Source organism: Colossoma macropomum, unplaced genomic scaffold (genome assembly GCF_904425465.1).
Source record: "Colossoma macropomum unplaced genomic scaffold, Colossoma_macropomum, whole genome shotgun sequence".
In the NCBI taxonomy this organism is placed as follows: domain Eukaryota; kingdom Metazoa; phylum Chordata; class Actinopteri; order Characiformes; family Serrasalmidae; genus Colossoma; species Colossoma macropomum.
Window position 1 is genome coordinate 1,277,849 of NW_023495303.1, and position 20,238 is coordinate 1,298,086.

Here is a 20,238-nt window from a genome sequence, read left to right on the forward strand (position 1 = left end):
TCAGGGAATTTAAATACTTACTCAATTACAACAGCCATCTAAAACATTCATTTAGACCCTCACAGTTCTTGTTCTCACAGTACTAGTAGCCTAGTAATAATAACATCAATAATAATTACAACAACACTAATAACTGATTATAAAATACACAAAATAATAACCAGCAGGAGAGAGAGAGAGAGAGAGAGAGAGAATGGGAGAGAGAGAGAGAGAGAAAGAGAGAAAATGGGAGAGAGAGAGAATAGAACAGTGAGAGAGAGAGAGAGAGAGAGAGAGAGAGAATGGGAGAGAGAGAGAGAAAATGGGAGAGAGAGAATATATATATTCTGGTTCTTTTTCTCTATAGTGGTTCTTTATCTCTGTTTCGGTTCTTTTTCTCTATAGTGGTTCTTTTTCTATATATCTCTGTTTCGGTTCTTTTTCTCTATAGTGGTTCCTTTTCTATATATCTCTGTTTCGGTTCTTTTTCTCTATAGTGGTTCTTTATCTCTGTTTCGGTTCTTTTTCTCTATAGTGGTTCTTTATCTCTGTTTCGGTTCTCTATCTATACTCCGGTTCTTTTTCTCTTTTTCATAGTTTAATGTCCTGATTTGGTTCTTCAGGTGTAAATGAGTTTAAACTGTACTCACGTTTTATCTGGTTCTGTCCGGGAGAAGATCCGCGCTGTTCTGTCTCAGAATAATTCGGGGTCCGGATAAATGACGTCGCACATCCGAACACTATGAGGTCATCAATCCGACTGAACGCGAGGCTGAAAACTTCCGCTATTTATAGGCAAGCTCCGCCCCTCTGTGACGTCATAGACGCTGCTCGGTTACCATGGAAACCAGACTATACATACATATATGTATGTATATATATATATATATATATGTGTGTGTGTGTGTGTGTGTGTGTGTGTCTGTGTGTGTGTGTGTGTGTGTGTGTATGAATAAACCCCATTAAATAAAACTCTTAGCTTTTGTTGATCATTTCTAAGCCGTTCGGCGATGTTTATCGGTGCTGGTTGGAGTTTATTGCTGTTCACTGCTGAGAGTTTCAGCGGGACGAACGAGCGCGTTCTCTTTTTAGCTCCGTCTCAAATCGCTCCCTACACCCTATCTAGTGCACTGCGTAGCTCACATAATAATAGCTTCAACATCCAAACAGGGCGCTGTATGTAAAACACAGAGCCATTTGGGATTCAGCCACAGGCTGCACGACTTCTTATTGGACATATAATTCACTCTTTCGGTGTAGATGCCATCGTCTGACATGCACTACAGAGGGAGCTTGAAGCCATTTGAGACACAGCCTGCATTTCTACAGCGTATATCGTGTTAGGCGGCTGTTTCAGGCAGCAGAGCTCACTACTGGCATAATGACGCTACATGTATTTGTACTGTTAAACGCTGCTCTCACTGTGAGATGCTTTTATTTTCTAACTGATTAAATCTGAGATTTAATCTCAGACACTGCAGATACGATCTCCACCGCCCCCTTACATATTTACTACTTCTCGTTCCACCTTAAATGGTGCGGCAGTTACTCTCAGGTGCCTGAGGCGAGTCTGAGTGGCCAGAATGTAACTGCTGAACTATTTAAGGTGGAACGGGAAAATTCGAGTCACCTTAGCTAAGAAGGTGGTTTCAGCCTCGTTTACTCAGTTTAGTCAGTCAGGAGAGCTAACGTTAGCTGAGCTAGTGAGCCAGGCGTAGTTCCCCCACTGAGGCCGGTCAGCACTGACGGTCAGAGCTGTGTTTGTATTTCAGCTCGTTTGAAGAGTGTTAATGCTAATGCTAAGCTAGGTTAGCTGTTAGCTGTTAGCCCAACAAACCTTCATTCTGTAAGTAGCTTTGATGCCAACTTAGCTACCTAACTGAGCCTAAGTTAGCATGTTAGCGTCAACTGTTAGCGTCTGTTTTAGGATCGACTGGATAACATTAACACATTAACGTTACTTTGGTTCTTAATATTTTGGTTCTATTATTGTTCTCATAGATTTATTAGCTGTGGTTTTGAACCAAGTAGCTACTTGTTAATCCATTCAAACCCAAATTTTGTATGAAAAGGAATTTAGTTTATTAAATTCCACACTGTAATAATAATAAAGCCACAGAACCTTTTCTGACTGTTTGTGTAGTTTGTATAACTGCCTTGAATGAATATCTGTTTAAATTTCATTTTCACTTTTATTCACAATATTTTCGATGTTGCTTTGTTAAAAATCGATACTCACGTTTGACCAAATGACCAGATTTCTATGATCAATTAAGTGATAAAACGTATTTATCTGTATGGTTTGATCGGTTTGATACATTTTTTCACGTTTGTGCTCAAACTGAACTTTAAAAATGATTAAATTCATTTTCACACTTAAAAGATGGTTCTTCAAGGGTTCTTTACTAAATAAAATGGTTCTTCATAGAACCATAAACAAAGAACCCTTTGTACAATTGAAGCGTTCTTTACATCATTAAAGGGTTCTTCAGGTTGATGGAGAATGTGCATGAATGTGCTCTAGATGGTTCTATATAGAACCTTTTTCAAAACGGTTCTATACAGCACCAAAAATGCATCTTTTGTTGTTATGATGTCAAGCCTGTACCAATAGAAGAACCCTTTTCAAAAAGGTTCTGTATAGAACCATATACAGCACGCTTTCCATCAATCTGAAGAAGCCGTTCATGATACAAAGACCTGCTTTAACCATGCAGAGGGTTCTTTGAGTGTTCATGGTTCTATATAGAACCATTTTTGTTACTAAAGAACCCTTGAAGAACCATCGTTTTTAAGAGTGTACTAGTGTCTGATTGTGTCAGTGCTAAATGTGAAGCTACACACTTTGTATAGAAACTTTCTGTAAAGGGTTCTATATAGCACCCAAAAGGGTTCTTCTACTGTGGTGAGATCAAGCTTGTAACAATGAAACTAATCAGTTCCAAACATTTCCACTAGGTGGAGCTGTTTAACCGCACTGACTACACTTAGTGAACCTGGTGCTGCTGAAACAGCGCCTGCATGTTCTACAGCTTCACTGTATTAGTCAGTCATTAAAGGGAAGATCCACCAAATTTTAGATTTCTGCATAATTCAATCACTGAGATGTAAACAAAGTCAGTCACAGTGGTTTGATGTGAAACGGTTCACTGTAGAGAAACTTAGCGAGTCAGATTTCTTTACAGTGGTGGTGATGGTGATACATGGTGTACATATGCTGTCGGAACAAAACCTCATATCTCCATTTTTGTGTTTTTTAGTTTTTTGGGACAATTCGAAAATGCTTGTTGTCCTGTTTAAACACCTCAGTGTCACTGCTGGACTGAGAATAGTCCACCAACCAAAAATATCCAGCCAACAGCGTCCTGTGACCACTGATGAAGGACTAGAGGATGACCAACACAAACTGTGCAGCAGCAGATGAGCTATCGTCTCTGACTTTACATTTACAAGGTGGACCGACAAGGTAGGAGTGTCTAATAGAGTGGACAGTGAGTGGACACAGTGTTTAAAAACTCCAGCAGCACTGCTGTGTCTGATTCACTCAGACCAGGTGGTCATAATATTATACCTAGTTGATCTGGCGCCCTCTGCTGGACGCTGCAACTCTGAGCGGAGCGGTTGAACACAACAGACAGGATTTCTCATGTGAAAGAGGGAAGTTTCACTGTTTTCGGCTGAAAAAGGTTCTCCACAGGTACTGAAAGAGCATAGACAGCCCTTTTGGAGGATGCTGGCCACAGGAGCGGTGAGTTATGCGGCGTTCTTTTCATTTTATTCACCACTTTATCCTTCGTTATACCGCTGACTCTGCCTCCGGCCTGCTAGCCAGGGTAGCTAACTTAGCGCTAGCGCCAAACTTTACTTTTAGCTGGAACTGCAAACTTTAACCGCCTGGTTTGATGCAGCGGGGTTTTTTTTCAGTGCTGCAGAGCTCATTATTACATGGCGGGTCCGTAAAGTGACCAATGTAAAGATTTTTAAATCATAAGCTGGCCGGCCAGATGGCTAATGCTAATACTAACTAACGCTATCTGTTAGCCCCGCAAGCTATAGTGTACGGTCTGTGTGCGCGAGCCAGCTAGCTAACGCTAAAACTCTCCCAACGGTCACTGTGACGCGAAGGATATTGGACTTTGTGGACTTAATTTATGCTGTTTTTACCTTTAAACAATCTTCTTTTGTACTCCAGATATTTTCACTGAAATCAGAGCTTTTGTATAAGAATAACTGACGTTAATTTGCCAGCTAACAGTCTAGCCTCACTAGCTAGAAAGTTCCTGGCCAGTTTGCATCACGCAGTAAACCAAACTAACCCATATTTAATCGATTCACTAAAATAAAAATGAGCTGAATCAAATCCTATCAATCGATGTCCAGCTCCGTTATTAGAGCGTCTAGTGTTAACTGAGGGCAACCGGCAAAACTGGCTAACTGCTGTGCGTTAACTGAGGGCAACAGCTAACTGTAACTTAGTTAACCTACAGCAGTAGGTACGAGTTGACTGTCCAGTCTGAGGTCAACAACTAAAGAAGACTTTAAAAAAAGATGGTTGTTCCAGGGTTCTTTAGTTTAGACAGCGGTTATATATAGAACCATATACACTTAAAGAACCATTTACATGCTTAACTTATTCTCCAGGGTATATTTTGGTTTTCTATCTGAATTTACATGACCAAATCGTAAGGCAAATTATTCAGTAACTGCATGAAATAAATGTACATTTTTTATTTTATTTATTTTTTTTGTAAAAGCTCCCCTCAAATTAACAGAACATGTGTTTTATGATCACACATATTGCTATATGCTTACAATTTACTGCTGAAAGCCAAAAATCTTAGACGCTCTTTATATTATTTCTATAAAAATAATGTTTACAGAGCAGATCACTGAAGAGACGCCATCTGTTTGTAGTTTATAGCCCAGATTTTTATTATAAGGGTTTAAAATTACATCACCCTATCTATTTGACAGGAAAGAAGACAGTTACAGCTCTCATACGACCCCCACCTTTAGAACGTAGCTTATGAAATATGAAAGTTATGAAGAATATGACGAAGTGCGTTTTGGAACCACCGGTGGTCTCAAGGAGTTGAAGAGGTTAAATGGTCCTTTGCATGGTGAAATTTCTTTGAAAATGATTCTATATAGAACCAAAAAGGATTCTAACAACAACAGGAGAGCCCGATTTGGTGCTATATAGAACCATTTTCAAAAAGGCACCATATGGAAACGTATACAATACATTCTCCATTAATCTGAAGAGCTATTTAAGTAAGAACTGGTTCTATATAGAACTCATGGTTCTAAATCCTACTTCCTTTACCAAAGAACCCTTAAAGGGTTCTCTTTGAAAGTGTAAAAACAGTTTGCATCACATAAAGAATTAAAAATAAATCATATCTACTCGATTCACTACAATAAAACAGAAAATATTATCTCATGAAATCAGGCCCTGTTATTAAAGTGTTCACAGCGTAGTGTTAACTAATGGCAACAAGTGAAACTACTGTGTGTTAACTGAAGGCAACAGCTAACTGTGACTAATAGCAATAAAGTTAACTGAAATCTGAGGCCGACAGCTTAAGTAGACTGTTATAATTAAGGGCTACAGTTACTAAATAATTTATAGGACTTAATGGGCTTAAAGTTAAATACCTCAATAATCTGTTGCAAATTAAGGGATTAATGCTGCATCAAACATGAACTGTTTCTGATTTAAGATTATTATGTGAAGATAAAATGAATAATAAATTAACAAAGTTCTTACGTCTATTAAAAATCATCCTGAAACCATTTTTTTTGTTGGGCTGTGTCGGGCTCAGGCTGGGTAGCGAATCTTTAATCTGCACCTATGCAAAATATACTTAAGAAGCATTAAAAGATGTTTATGTTCATTGGCATGTTTATGGTTATTTATTCTTTAAACTGCACTATTTGCAAATAAAGTCACTGTCATCCATAAATGTGCAATATCATAGCTGCTACATTCTTTTATGTTCATCCTTGCTTTATCATTTTAAATGATTTAAGTTGTATTATTTTTGTAAAGCTAAATTATATAATTTTAAATTAAATAGTATTTTCTTTTTAATATTTTGCATTTCTTATTAGTTTATATTTTTCTTTTATTTGTAGTTGCTTATGCACAGTTAGCATTGCTGCCCAATTTCGTTGTACTCAGTGCAATGACTTTAGTATCTTATTATCTTTATAACGTTTATATCTTTTATGGTGTCTTAGTATCTTTACTTTATCTTGAAAGCTTTTTTCAGCACCAAATATACACAAATTGTAATCAAAAAAACAATATTGAATTACAGGTTAAAAAAATGTATATAAAAAAAAAGAAAGCATCAGGATCAGTAGTAGTTTTGATGCTTAAGTATTGACCTGCCCTTTTCTGATTTAGACCATTTTCGCATTACTGCGTGTTGACATGTGTTGACGTGTTCGATGCAGGCTGTAAGCACGGCGCTGGCGCAGGTGGACCGCGAGAAGATCTATCAGTGGATCAATGAGCTGTCGAGCCCCGAGACGCGGGAGAATGCGCTTCTGGAGCTCAGCAAGAAGCGGGAATCGGTCACTGACCTGGCCCCGATGCTCTGGCACTCGTGTGGGACCATCGCTGCACTCCTTCAGGTACAAACGTGGACGTCTTGAGGCTGATTTGTATTTATTTGGTGTATTTGCACTGAGATGAAAAGGGTAAGAACCCATAGATGGCGAACACTCGCAAAAAAGCCGATGTTCAGCACCTACAAAATCTACTTGGGAAACAAATTCCAGGGTTGGGACGCGACTCCTTGTTTTGTGCGGACCAGTCAAAGTTTCTCCTTAGTTCAGTCTGTTTTGACAGGTGTGACAGGAGCACACCAAACCACTGAAAAGTGGTGCCCCAAAAATTGTGGGTCTCAGTCCGTTTAAGATAAGATAATCCTTTATTAGTCTACAATAATTCCAGTGTTTAAGACCATTTATTGTTAAACTGTGTTGAACGATCAGCAGAGCTTTATTTTACTGCAAAGGACGATTATTTTATTTTTATTTAAAAATCAAGTTCTGCGTGGCGCCGCAAAAGAGCAGTAAAAGAGCCACGTGCGGCTTCGGGGCCACATGTTGCCGACCCCTGTTCTAACCAAAGGTAAAAATATTCTAATAGCACCAAACTGTTAGAAACCATAAAACAGATTATGTTCAAGAAATCTTTGATCTGAATTATTTGTTATGGAACGCGATATAATGTAACGTTATACATATATAATAAATACATAAATACATTGTATTTAATAAATGCATAAATACATTTCATATGCATTTTATTACACTGTATATCGTACCGTCTTCTGAAAGCAATAAGCCACTCTTTACAATAATTTCACTACAAGAGGGGGGTTCATTTAATACTGCTGTAAAAACTGTAAAAATAGATGGATTCTTACTGCTTTACAGTGTCAGTGCTGCTGTCTCTCTGTCAGATCACACCAAGGACAGCCTTTAATCTGAGTAGTTTGCTTTCACCTGCTGGAAGTTTGTGTATGTATGGGAAGCCTTGAGGTTCTGCCATAAATCAAAACATGAAGACGACTGAAACCGTGTTGTATTCACAGTGCACAAATCAGTCAGACCAGAATAGGAACCACAAACAAACTGTACTGAGACCAACTCAAGAGGTTTGGTTTTGGGATCGCTTAGAGAGGTCCGAGTTTCAGTGTTTTCACATATAGTTCGTCTTAAAAGAACCGAACCGAGTTCTGTTAAAGTGAACATGGAAGGGAACCAACTGCAAATGACCTCAGTTCTTTTTGTTTTCACAATGTAAGTGGACTATAAAGAGGACTCAGTTTTCTTTCTGGTCCTTTGAGATCTCAGACCACTTTTTGTTCAGACCACAACTCCATTAGAACTCAGACTCCTTTCGTGGCACTCACGGTGGGCGCAGTGCTCGCAAAGTGGGCAGCGTTCTCTTGAGAACTCTGACCTTTCAGGTGGTGAGAGGAACCACCAGACCCGCCTGCTGCTCTCCTATTGGCCGCGCTGAAACGACTGTATGAAGTGCACTGTGCAAAATTAGAAAAATGACCCAGAGGGTCTGCCGTGGTGGGCTTTGTTTTCAGCTGTGCTCCTCACTGAGCTCCACCCGGCAAAACTCTGCGTCTGCGGTGAATCTTCATTCATTCAGCGTTCGGGATGAAAGCAGCTTAAAATCCTTGGTCTGTTTTACCTGCTGAAGTGCTGAAGACTGTGGCTGTGTGTGCGCCGAGCCTCGAGGTCTTCACCATATAGCAAAGCTGAAGCAGACTGGGGCCGTTTTGTTTTTACAATGTACAAATCAATCGAACCACAAAACAAACTACAAACGAACTCGAGGTGGTCTCAGTGTGGTTCGTTTTTGGGGGCGTTTAGAGGGTCTGAGTTTGTTTGGCGTGTTCACATATGCAAAAGGAACCATGACTCAGTGGTCCAGCTCAGATGCTGAAACAGCCCAAGTACACAGAAAACCGTGACTCAGTGGTCTGAGAATTCAGAGCTTGAAATGCTGAAACAGTCTAAGCGTGTGAACGTCCACAGTGCAGAGTGCCGGGAACAGAGAACCAACCCAGCGTATTATCATGAACAAACTAGCTGTGACATTTGTCCTGAAGAGTTTTCACTCAGCTGCTGCGCATATGAAGCAAGATTTAGTTTTGATTTAACAAATGGTGTAACAGTTTAACAAGTGTGGTTGGTTAACAGATAAACCAACAACCAATGTGTACAGTTTTGTATCTGTGAGACTGTCATCATAACCGCTAGTAAGATATGTGACTGATTCTCCCAGCACTGTGTCTGATGGTTATTTTTCTTTTGATGTTTTTTTTTTAACAGGAAATAGTGAACATCTATCCCTCCATTAACCCTCCCACGCTGACGGCGCACCAGTCCAACAGAGTGTGTAACGCCTTAGCTTTGCTGCAGTGTGTGGCTTCGCATGTAGAGACACGGTAAGCGCTGCACACTCCAGGAAAAAAGGCCAAATATCATGTACTGTAGCTAAAACAAAACTAATGTCACTAGTGTGCAGGTCCCATCCATTGCATCGTGGATGATACAGTGCTGTGTTATTGTTTTCATGATTAATTATGTCACAGCATGCGTTCCTGAGGAGTTCACAAGTAGCTTTATATCTAGAACACTGGCCAGTTGCATGTGTAATGGAACAATATATAGAAGCTATGTTTGAATTACAAGCCTCATTGGTCCAATCCGATTTTTTGCTCAAATCCGATCTCTCTAACACGATGGTTCACACTCATTTAGGTAAGTGACTCAAATCTGTCATTAATATGAACGAACCGCGTCCTGAAATGACCCGCATGCGCACATCCTACTCAGTAACGTCACGTGAATGAGCAGAACGAGCTTCACTGTGAAGATAATTAACTCTGATCAGCTCTCAGCTTCATTATTAGAGCGAGACGAAGGAGAAAAAGGTGAGATGAGCTGCTTTTCCACCATTTACAGGCTTTAACTTCTGTTCAGCGCTGCTGCCATAGTAACGCTGACTGATGGCGCAGTGGAAAAAAGCACATGAATTCCGATCTGAGCGTCACATTAAGGTCACATGGCCATGAATCGGATACGTATCCGATCTAGGAGCACATATGAAAGTGACTCAGGTCAGATTTGAAAAGAAAAGATTTGCGTCCACACAGCTCTGAAAACATCAGTTCTGAGTAACAAGTCCATCTGGTCCATCGCTGTTGTGATCTCAGCATTCAGAAGTTTTGAACAGCTCTCTATGTGTTGGTTTCTTCTAGATCAGCGTTTTTGGCAGCCCACATCCCCCTGTTCCTGTATCCATTCCTGCACACCGTCAGTAAAACGAGACCCTTCGAGTACCTTCGTCTCACCAGCCTTGGAGTCATCGGTACGTGCCTTAACCTCTCTCACAGAACATTTCAAATACACAATTAGGCTGCATCTAATGATGAATGTCTGAATGATTGTTTACATACATCTTAAAAACCCGGTAACAAAGGCTGTGTTCACACAGCAGGTAAAACTGGCCCAAATCTGATTTTCTCACCAAGTCCAATTTTTTTGTTTGGCTGTTCACATTATCTTTTAAATGTGATCTGTATGCGACATCAGTCTGAACAGATCAGCTGCCAAACTGAGCCACATGCGCAAAAGATCAATGCTTCACGCGGCTCATCCAGAGGTAAACAATCACGACTGCCAGAGAACGCCAGTCGCTCCCGGAGGATCAGCTTCATCTTCGCCAGCATCACAGGAGCCATCATGAAGCTTCACTGACTGACAGCTGGGCTCATCACCCAGAATGTGTTTGAGCCGTAAAAAGGGCGCGGTCACTTCTTTGGTTCGCGTCCTCGGATTCTTTAAACTTTGCTTTCAGACTTTTAACTGTTCTTTGACACACAGACACACATCTGTGTCACATATGAAGAAAAAGATCAGATTTGGGCCACTTTTACCTGCTGTGTAAACGCAACCAAAGCCAATTCTGAGGGATAAAGGTTGGAAAGTGCTCATGTGAAAATGATATATGCTTGTTTTTGGTACATAAAACCCTGTAATAGACCTCAGGGGGAACAAATGAAATGCAGGGGAAGAAAGAAACACGTAAAAAGCATCTAGATGAGGTTGTGAAAGTGAGACCTTAATTTTTGGCATTTTTATTCCGAGAGTCGCTCTGTAAAGCCTGAAATAATCATTTAAAGTCAGAGACATCAAGTTGTGAGCTTTTCAGTCAAAGTAATACATCTTTAGCCGCTTTTGCGCTGCATGGTACTGGCTCGGCTCGACTCTTACGCTGCAGATACAGTACCTCCTCAGTGTAGCTGGTCATCATAGCAACGCGAACTGAGTTCAGACGATGAGATGATTCTGGTTGCGACACGCGAGGGTCTAACTGGTAGTTAGTGTTAGCATTTGTGATTAGCGATTCTCTCCAATCAATCAGCAGCCTATTGTGATTTTACATCACCTTTTGGTATCAGCTCAGCTGCTTGGAACGTCGATGGAGATGGGGTCTACACTAAACAGTATTTTGGCCGATTTTAAGCCTGATTTGCCCCTTGCGTCAAATTTTCACAATCTGAAGCGATTTTCCAGGTCAGGAGCTCGATCAGAATCGACTGAACGCGCGGATGATCTGGTAGTGTGAGAGGAGAAATGTGTGAATCTTAAGCGATCAGAGCCCCTCCGATATTATCAGACATGTTTGATATTTACGACTCAAAATGTTCACGAGTCCGGCGGTGTGAGAAGGTCAGAGATGTGAGTGAGGGATTCAAACAGCAGCCAATCAGAGAGCTAGAAGAGCGGAGAAACAGGCAAAGAGACGTGCATGAACAGCTGAGTGCAAACGGGAGCTGCGTGTAAAACAGTATCATGTTTATGTTTGAATCCAGACGTCAAAACACTCTCTTCACAATTTCGGCTCAGCTGCCAGTTTCTCAGGAGTTCTCAGGATTTGAGTGGTAAATCTGAGCCTCCTGCTGCTGCATAAACTCAATCTATCTAATTAACCATTGCTCCACCTGTTTTTCCCCGTTTTGTATTCTAATATTTTATATTTTGTATTCTAATATGCTGTTTCCTATCCGGTGTCGACCAGAAGAGGATGGGTTCCCCTTTTGAGTCTTGGTTCCTCTCGGTGTTACTTTCTCCTGCTCTTAGGGAGTTTTTCCTTGCCACTGTTACCATTGGCGACACTCATGGGGGCTCGGACCCGGATTTTTCTGTAAAGCTGCTTTATGACAACACCTGTTGTAAAAAGCGCTACATAAATAAACTTTGACTTGACTAAATCTGAAGTGCGACAGTGGATCGTCACTAATGTCTTTTTGCATTAAATGTGCTTTTATCTGCACCCATATTGAAAATGTATCTGTGTGTGATTTTATTGTGAAATTCTGTGCAAGACAAAACATGAAATTTGTGTGTGTGTGTGTGTGTGTGTGTGTGTGTGTGTGTGCGCAGGAGCATTGGTAAAAACAGACGAGCAAGAAGTGATTAACTTCCTGTTGACGACAGAAATCATCCCACTGTGCCTGCGCATCATGGAGTCCGGCAGCGAACTCTCCAAGACGGTGCGGTCACAAATTCACCATGCTCTAATATTGCTAGCTCTACAACAATAGGGCTCTTTTAAATGGGTAGTTTGGCCACAAACACTACTGTAGCTCACAGGAAATGCAAGATAGCCATGCTAGTTACTAGTTTGCATTGATGATGCAGATTCTGACTACTTTTCATATTTGAGTATACATGATAGGTTCATGAACAGATAAAAAGGCAGCAGGGAAAGTGGGTAAATAATAGCTAGAGGTCCTTTTTCTGGTCACTGCGAATTAAACTGGTAGTTTTTTGGAGGCTGCCTCTTCACATGATCTAATGCAGTGGTCACCAGCCCTGGTCCTGGAGATTGAACCCCGATCTTGATCCTGGTTCCAGCCCCAATCTACCACCTTGCTCCAGCTAAATAAATCAGAAGTTCCCATCACTTAACGCAATGTTAGTCAGCGCAGGCGTCTGTTAGCTGACGTAACAGATCTGGCGGTTGACGCTTTCCTCCGAGCGCGTTCAGCTGTCCAATGACGTTGCGTGAGCGGCAGTCTGAAAAGATGCGGTGGCTGGTTTCACAGGTCTTGGAGGAGGCCTGTGTTAGCCTTCACCCTCCTAGCCTTGGTAGTATCGTGTGACTGGGGGAGTCTTAACTAGCGGGTGGAATTGGAAACGTCTAAATTGGGGCGAAAATTGGGTAAAAATCCCCCAAAATTATATTAAACAAAAATGAACATCGATAACATTGACAGTTTGGAGACAAATCGACTTATTTGCATTTATAAGCACTCAGCTGCTTTCCTGATACGTTTAATCTGCAACGAGAATCTGTCATAGTCGTGAAGCTGTAGTCAGCTTTTCATTTGCCAGATTCTCCTTCGAATTTTCCACTTTAAATGGTGCAGCAGATACATTCTGGCACCTCAGACTCCATTTAAGGTGGAACGGGAAAATTCGTACAAGAAGCCTCATAAAAATCGAACGTTTAGAGACATTTTACAAGAAACTGTCCGACTTTTTGGGAAAAGTTTCCTGCTGGAGATGCGAGAAAAGCAGCTACAGCTGAGCTAAAGCTTAAAGTAGAGCAAAGTAAGTCTGCGTTTTCGTTGATATTATATATTTTCTTATCTTAGCACATGAGCACATACTGAGATGTATTTACAGCCAAGATGGTAAAATGGACATAAAATGTTGTGGCTCCCAAGGTGGTTTGATTTTTGTTGAAAGGACAAAATGGCTTTTCTTAACATTTGGGTTGCGACCCCTGCACTAGAGTAAACTCGTGAGGGCAAATGATCCAACATATTAATTTGTTAACGTAAGTTTGGCAGAGATATTAAAGCCCAGGTGCTTTAGCTTCCAGGTGTCCTGTTAGATATCCTGCCTAGTAAGTCCGTGCAGAGCTGGGACCAGTTGACTTGTACTAACAGTTGTGTTGCTGTGCTGCAGGTTGCAACGTTTATCTTGCAGAAGATCTTGCTGGATGACACGGGCCTGGCCTACATCTGCCAGACCTACGAGCGATTCTCTCACGTAGCCATGATCCTGGTAAGGACGAAATGCACCACTGATGGGTTCTTAAGTGGTTAGATTTCACTTCATTTCATTTTACTTGCCCCAGTGTTTGATAATTAGTGATTTCACTGCACAGTTGGTAACAGTGTTGTGACTGGTTGGCCGTAGGGGAAGATGGTACTGCAGCTGTCTAAAGAGCCTTCGGCCCGGCTGTTGAAGCACGTCGTACGCTGTTACCTGCGCCTCTCTGACAACTCCAGGTATTTAAAACTACGAGCAGCTACGTTTAATACCAACTATTACTCTTTCCTGTTGTGTGGGCCTCATGTCTCCAGTTCCTAATGAGCCAAATTAGTGAGCTTTCAAAATGGGCACTTATAATAAAATGAATCTGAGTTGTATAGACAGCGAGCAGTGGGTCGTATATTCTTCCTCAGGTGTGAGTGTTGTCATAACCGTAATCCTGGTGTAACACAAATAAGCACAGGTAACGCAAGGTACAAACAGTGCAACCCATGCTAACGTTACCCGCTTTGGCTCAGTGTCAGAGTCAGGAATGCTTCAGTCAAGTTTCCAGTGAAAATGAAAACGCTTTGATTCTTTATCACACCTGTGCAGAAACGGCACCGAGGTTCAGGATCCATCTGCTGGAGAATGTCCAGCTCAACTAATGCAAATCATCTCTATATAAAGCTAACTTATTCCTTAAGAATTCAGACTCACACATTCTGTCAGATTTGGTCTAATGACTAGTTTATTTAAGACCCTGGCGGCCAGACTTTACGTAAGTTTTTTGTTTGTTTCTTTGTTTTTTTTTATGACCTCTCTTTTTTACTTCCTATCCTTTTTGTTAGAGTATGCTTACCCTTTTTATAATGTAAATTGACATTATTGTTAACATATGATGTTTATTGTTATAAGAAAAGCGTGCATTGTCGGAAGAAAACCTCGTATCTCCAAAATGGTATCTTTACAGGAGAAGGAAAAAACCTACTTTACTTTTAATGTAAGTCAATGGAACCAGTTTTTTTTTCCCCCGTCATTTTGGGCCGTTTCTGTCGGCCCATTCATCATGAAATTTACACACAATGTAAAGAGCAACAGGCATTTTCAAATTATGTCCAAAAGTGAAAAACAACAAAAATGGAGATACGAGGTTTCGTTCCGACAGCAGCGATATACTCATACAAGCATCTAAAGTGACTGTATTGGATTATGTCATAGCAAAGTAGTTATATAGTCATAATTGTTGTAGTAATTGAGGTACCGACACGTTCGTTTGATACATACGAGTTTTGTAGAGAAAATTACAAACAGAAAACGAAAACGCAGCAGACCCTCGATGACCTCCTGCCGTCTAGTCCGAAAGCAGGCCACTTTTGAGGTTGTGGCTGTAAACAAATGGCCGGTCTTTTGGGGTTAGCATTAGCTTTATATAGATCCTTTTACATAAAGCTCCTCTGTTTCCTCTCCTACTGACTCGGTCAGCTGCTTCAGATGGCCTGCTGTCTCTGGGCCTTGTGCACGAAAGCCATGCAGTGCAGGGTCTGACTGTCAGAGTGTTTTGGGATGCACATATGAGACAAATGACTTAAGAAACTCTGAAGCTGAAAGTGGCTTCTTACTTAAATTCCCATGCCACCTTAAGGAGTGTACAGGTGCCAGAGTGTAACTGCTGCTCCGTTTAAGGTGGAACGAAAAACTTGGAACAAAAAGTTGGCAATAAGAACTTCAGTAGAAATTGATGAGAAACAACTCTTAACACTGTTTTTGGCAGTTGATAGAAAACAATATTGACATGGATTTATCTATATATTGATCAGTTTTGATTTTACTGATGGGACGTCACTGTTAACCCACATCATACCGCGTACTGCCCACTGCTTTGACAACCATAGAGGTGTGTGAAACAGTCTTAGCCTGATTTGGGCTGTAATAATGTCCTGAAAAAGGCGTAGAACATGGAAAAAATATGAAATGTGGGTTTTATTGTGTGTTCTTTACTAAAAAAAAGCACTGATGTTCACATGTGGAATCGTGCAGGTAGATTGCACTACACTATAGAAAGTGATGTAGCTTCGACTAATTTTGTTACAGGACGAATAAAAAAACTATGTTGTATAATCGTAGTGGCAACGTTAGTTTTGATGGTGAAAAATTAAGTTTATTCACATTTATTTGCCTGATTCATCTTACTTACTTACATTTTAAATATCCTCAACCTGTCTTTATTTTTGAAGATTTATTTGAACATGTATGTATGTATGTATGTATTTATGTATTTATTTATTTATTTATTTATTCATGGCTCTGTTGTTTGGTCTAGCCATAGTCATTGCTGTATTTCCAAGAAAATCATTTATTAGTCCTACAGTGGGGAAATTCACAGTGCTACAGCAGCAAAAGGATAGCAAGGCACTCAAGAAGAGAAGTAACAAAGTAATTAACCTTGTTGTAACTTAACAAGGTTACAGTTGTTACTTAGTGCTGTATAGACAATATACACCGATCAGCCATAACATTATGACCACCTCCTTGTTTCTACTATCGTTGTCCATTTTATCAGCTCCACTTACTATATAGGTGCACTTTGTAGTTCTACAGTTACAGACTGTAGTCCATCTGTTTCTCTGCATACTTTGTTAGCCCCCTTTTACCCTGTTCTTCAGTGGTCAGGACCCCCATGGACCCTCACAGAGCAGGTGCTATTTGGGTGGTGGATCATTCTCAGCACTGCAGTAACACTGACGTGGTGGTGGTGTGTTGGTGTGTGTTGTGCTGGTCTGAGTGGATCAGACACAGCAGTGCTGCTGGAGTTTTTAAACACCTCAGTGTCACTGCTGGACTGAGAATAGTCCACCAACCAAACAATATCCAGCCAACAGTGTCCTGTGGGCAGCGTCCTGTGACCACTGATGAAGGACTAGAGGATGAACAACACAAACTGTGCAGCAGCAGATGAGCTATCGTCTCTGACTTTACATCTACAAGGTGGACTGAGAAGGTAGGAGTGTCTAATAGAGTGGACAGTGAGTGGACACAGTGTTTAAAAACTCCAGCAGCACTGCTGTGTCTGATCCACTCGTACCAGCACAACACACACTAACACACCACCACCACGTCAGTGTTACTGCAGTGCTGAGAATGACCCACCACCCAAATAGTACCTGCTCTGTGAGGGTCCATGGGGGTCCTGACCACTGAAGAACAGGGTAAAAGGGGGCTAACAAAGTATCAGAGAAACAGATGGACTACAGTCTGTAACTGTAGAACTACAAAGTGCACCTATATAGTAAGTGGAGCTGATAAAATGGACAATGAGCGTAGAAACAAGGAGGTGGTCATAATGTTATGTCTGATCGGTGTGTGTGTTGTATATATATAATACTAAAGATAAAAAAATCTAAGACAAAAAAACATAAACTCTATCCTTCACATAAACCTTATTCACAAAATTAACAATATAAGCAATTAGAAATAAACAAGCAAGAGAAATATTTACACTGTAAGGATATTCATTATTGACTGTAAACAAGACGGAGCTGCATTCTCCATACTCCATTTTTATGCTATCGTTCCTTTCCACTGAAACAGGAACACAATAGTTGGATTAGTTGGTTAATCAAAACAGATGTTTAATAGGTTAATTGATTACAGAAATATCGCCAGTTGCAGCCCTTTGCGTGCTGCATAGCTGGACTGGGAGAATATTTTTGGGAGGCTGGTTTGTTTTGCATAAACCACAATAAGATGAAACTGTTTACACTGATCAAGTGATGTTTGCACAGGTTTCATTTTGTTTGCATTTCCTTCTCTCTCTCTCTCTCTCTCTCTCTCACTCTCTCTCCCTGTCTCCCTCTCTCCCTCTGTCTGGTTGTCCGTCTATCTCTGTCTCTGTGTCTGTCTGCGTAGAGCGAGAGAGGCGCTCCGTCAGTGTCTGCCCGACCAGCTGAAGGACACTACCTTCGCCCAGGTGCTGAAGGACGACACCACCACCAAACGCTGGCTAGCCCAGCTGGTCAAGAACCTGCAGGAAGGACAGGTCACAGACCCCCGCGGAATCCCACTGCCTTCACAATAACGCACACGGAGACCTCATCCAAAACCTGACACAGAAACAGGGTCATAAGCCAACACATCTCTCTGTAGCTGGAGTTTTACATGCTTACACACACAACACGGACTGTTCTTGTACTCAAGAGCACTTAGACTTGAGGGGTTTTTGCCAAGACTTAGGAAAGGTGCTTAACGTTTTGCTTTCAGGTTCTTTAAGCAAATTTCCACGGACGTTCTGGACTTTACTGGACTTGCCAGCAGCAAAACATACTCCATCGTTTTTTTTTGTTTGTTTGTTCTGTTTATTTTTTTGTTTTTGTTTTTTTGAAGGCCTGCCTCTCCATCATTCTCTCTCTCTCTTACGGTCTTACAGACTGAGCCCCCTCTTGCACACAGCTGGTAGAAACATTTGAATACTGTAAAATACAACTGAATCATTCTACAGCTTGGTGCGCAGGGGTTGGGGGGAAGGGGTGGGATTTGCAAGGGGTTGTAAAAATTGATTTTTGTAAAATATTTTGGATGGTGGTGTTACTGTGTTTACTTTATTTCAGTGCATAAAGGGGCTTTATGAAATATTAAATCATGTATGGCTTTTTGATTCTGGAGTCTGCTGCTTCACAGCTTCACACGTCCTGTATAAAACACAAAGGTCCCGTCGTAAAATATGACGATCCGTTAAAACGCTAAGGATTATTCTGCGGTCGATGCAATAATCTTTGACTGTAATGCTTCTCGCAGGGGGCTCTGAGTGTACAGATGAATTAAGAACCTAATTTTGTGTAAACTGAGGGGCTGACGACTTATTTTCAGTACTCCTCCATTAAAGATGCAGTGTGTAAGATTTAAGAGATCTATTAGCAGACATGAAATATACTACATACAAAAACCCTGTTTTCATTAGTGTCTAATTAACTGTAACTACGAGTTCTGTTTTCGTTAGCTTAGAATGAGCCCTTCAGATCTACATAGTGAGCGGTGGCTCCTCCTCCAACTGCTCTTTTGTCATTGGCTGTAGCATTAAATAATCCCATGATACGGGCCCTTTAAAGCCTAACATTGAAAAATTCCATGATCAGGGCCCTTTAAAGCCTAACGCTAAATAATCCCATGATCCGGGCCCTTTAAAGCCTAAAGTTATATAATCCCCATAATCCGGGCCCTTTAAAGCCTAATGTTAAATAATCCCCATGGTACAGGCCCTTTAAAGCCTAATGTTAAATAATCCCCATGGTACGGGCCCTTTAAACCCATGATACGGGACCTTTAAAGCCTAATGTTAGATAATCCCATGATACGGACCCTTTAAAGCCTAACGTTAAATAATTCTATGATCTGGACCCTTTAAAGCCTATCAATAAATAATCCCATGATACGGGCCCTTTAAAGCCTAACCTTAAATAATCCTATGATATGGACCCTTTAAAGCCTATCAATAAATAATCCTATGATACGGGCCCTTTAAAGCCTAACGTTAGATAATCCCATGATACGGACCCTTTAAACCAATGATACGGGCCCTTTAAAGCCTAACATTAAATAATTCTATGATATGGACCCTTTAAAGCGTATCAATAAATAATCCCATGATACAGGCCCTTTAAAGCGTATCAATAAATAATCCCATGATACGGGCCCTTTAAAGCCTAACATTAAATAACCCCATGATACGGGCCCTTTAAAGCCTAACGCTAAATAATCCCATGATACGGGCCCTTTAAAGCCTAACGTTAAATAATTCTATGATATGGACCCTTTAAAGCCTATCAATAAATAATCCCATGATACGGGCCCTTTAAAGCCTAACGTTAAATAATCCCATGATATGGACCCTTTAAAGCCTAACGCTAAATAATCCCATGATATGGACCCTTTAAAGCCTATCAATAAATAATCCCATGATACGGGCCCTTTAAAGCCTAACGTTAAATAATCCCATGATATGGACCCTTTAAAGCCTAACGCTAAATAATCCCAAGATATGGACCCTTTAAAGCCTAACGCTAAATAATCCCATGATACGGGCCCTTTAAAGCCTAACGCTAAATAATCCCATGATACGGGCCCTTTAAAGCCTAACGCTAAATAATCCCATGATATGGACCCTTTAAAGCCTAACGCTAAATAATCCCATGATATGGACCCTTTAAAGCCTAACGTTAAATAACCCCATGATACGGGCCCTTTAAAGCCTAACGCTAAATAATCCCATGATACAGGCCCTTTAAAGCCTAACGCTAAATAATCCCATGATACGGGCCCTTTAAAGCCTAACGTTAAATAATTCTATGATACGGGCCCTTTAAAGCCTAACGTTAAATAATTCTATGATACGGGCCCTTTAAAGCCTAACGTTAAATAATTCTATGATACGGGCCCTTTAAAGCCTAACGTTAAATAATTCTATGATACAGGCCCTTTAAAGCCTAACGTTAAATAATTCTATGATACGGGCCCTTTAAAGCCTAACGTTAAATAATCCCATGATACGGGCCCTTTAAAGCCTAACGTTAAATAATTCTATGATACGGGCCCTTTAAAGCCTAACGTTAAATAATCCCATGATATGGGCCCTTTAAAGCCTAACGTTAAATAATTCTATGATATGGACCCTTT

General features: G+C 40.8%; 1 protein-coding gene across 1 annotated transcript; it reads left to right on the top strand.

Annotated features, from left to right (window-relative positions):
- The first annotated feature begins 3,694 nt into the window (after positions 1–3,694).
- cnot9 (CCR4-NOT transcription complex subunit 9) lies at positions 3,695–18,497 on the top strand. Its single transcript, XM_036562063.1, has 8 exons — positions 3,695–3,727; positions 6,442–6,621; positions 8,848–8,963; positions 9,780–9,889; positions 11,968–12,077; positions 13,501–13,599; positions 13,735–13,826; positions 17,479–18,497. The coding sequence occupies exons 1-8, from the start codon at positions 3,710–3,712 to the stop codon at positions 17,645–17,647; spliced, it is 894 nt and encodes a 297-aa protein (XP_036417956.1). The 5' UTR covers positions 3,695–3,709; the 3' UTR covers positions 17,648–18,497.
- The last annotated feature ends 1,741 nt before the right edge of the window (positions 18,498–20,238 follow it).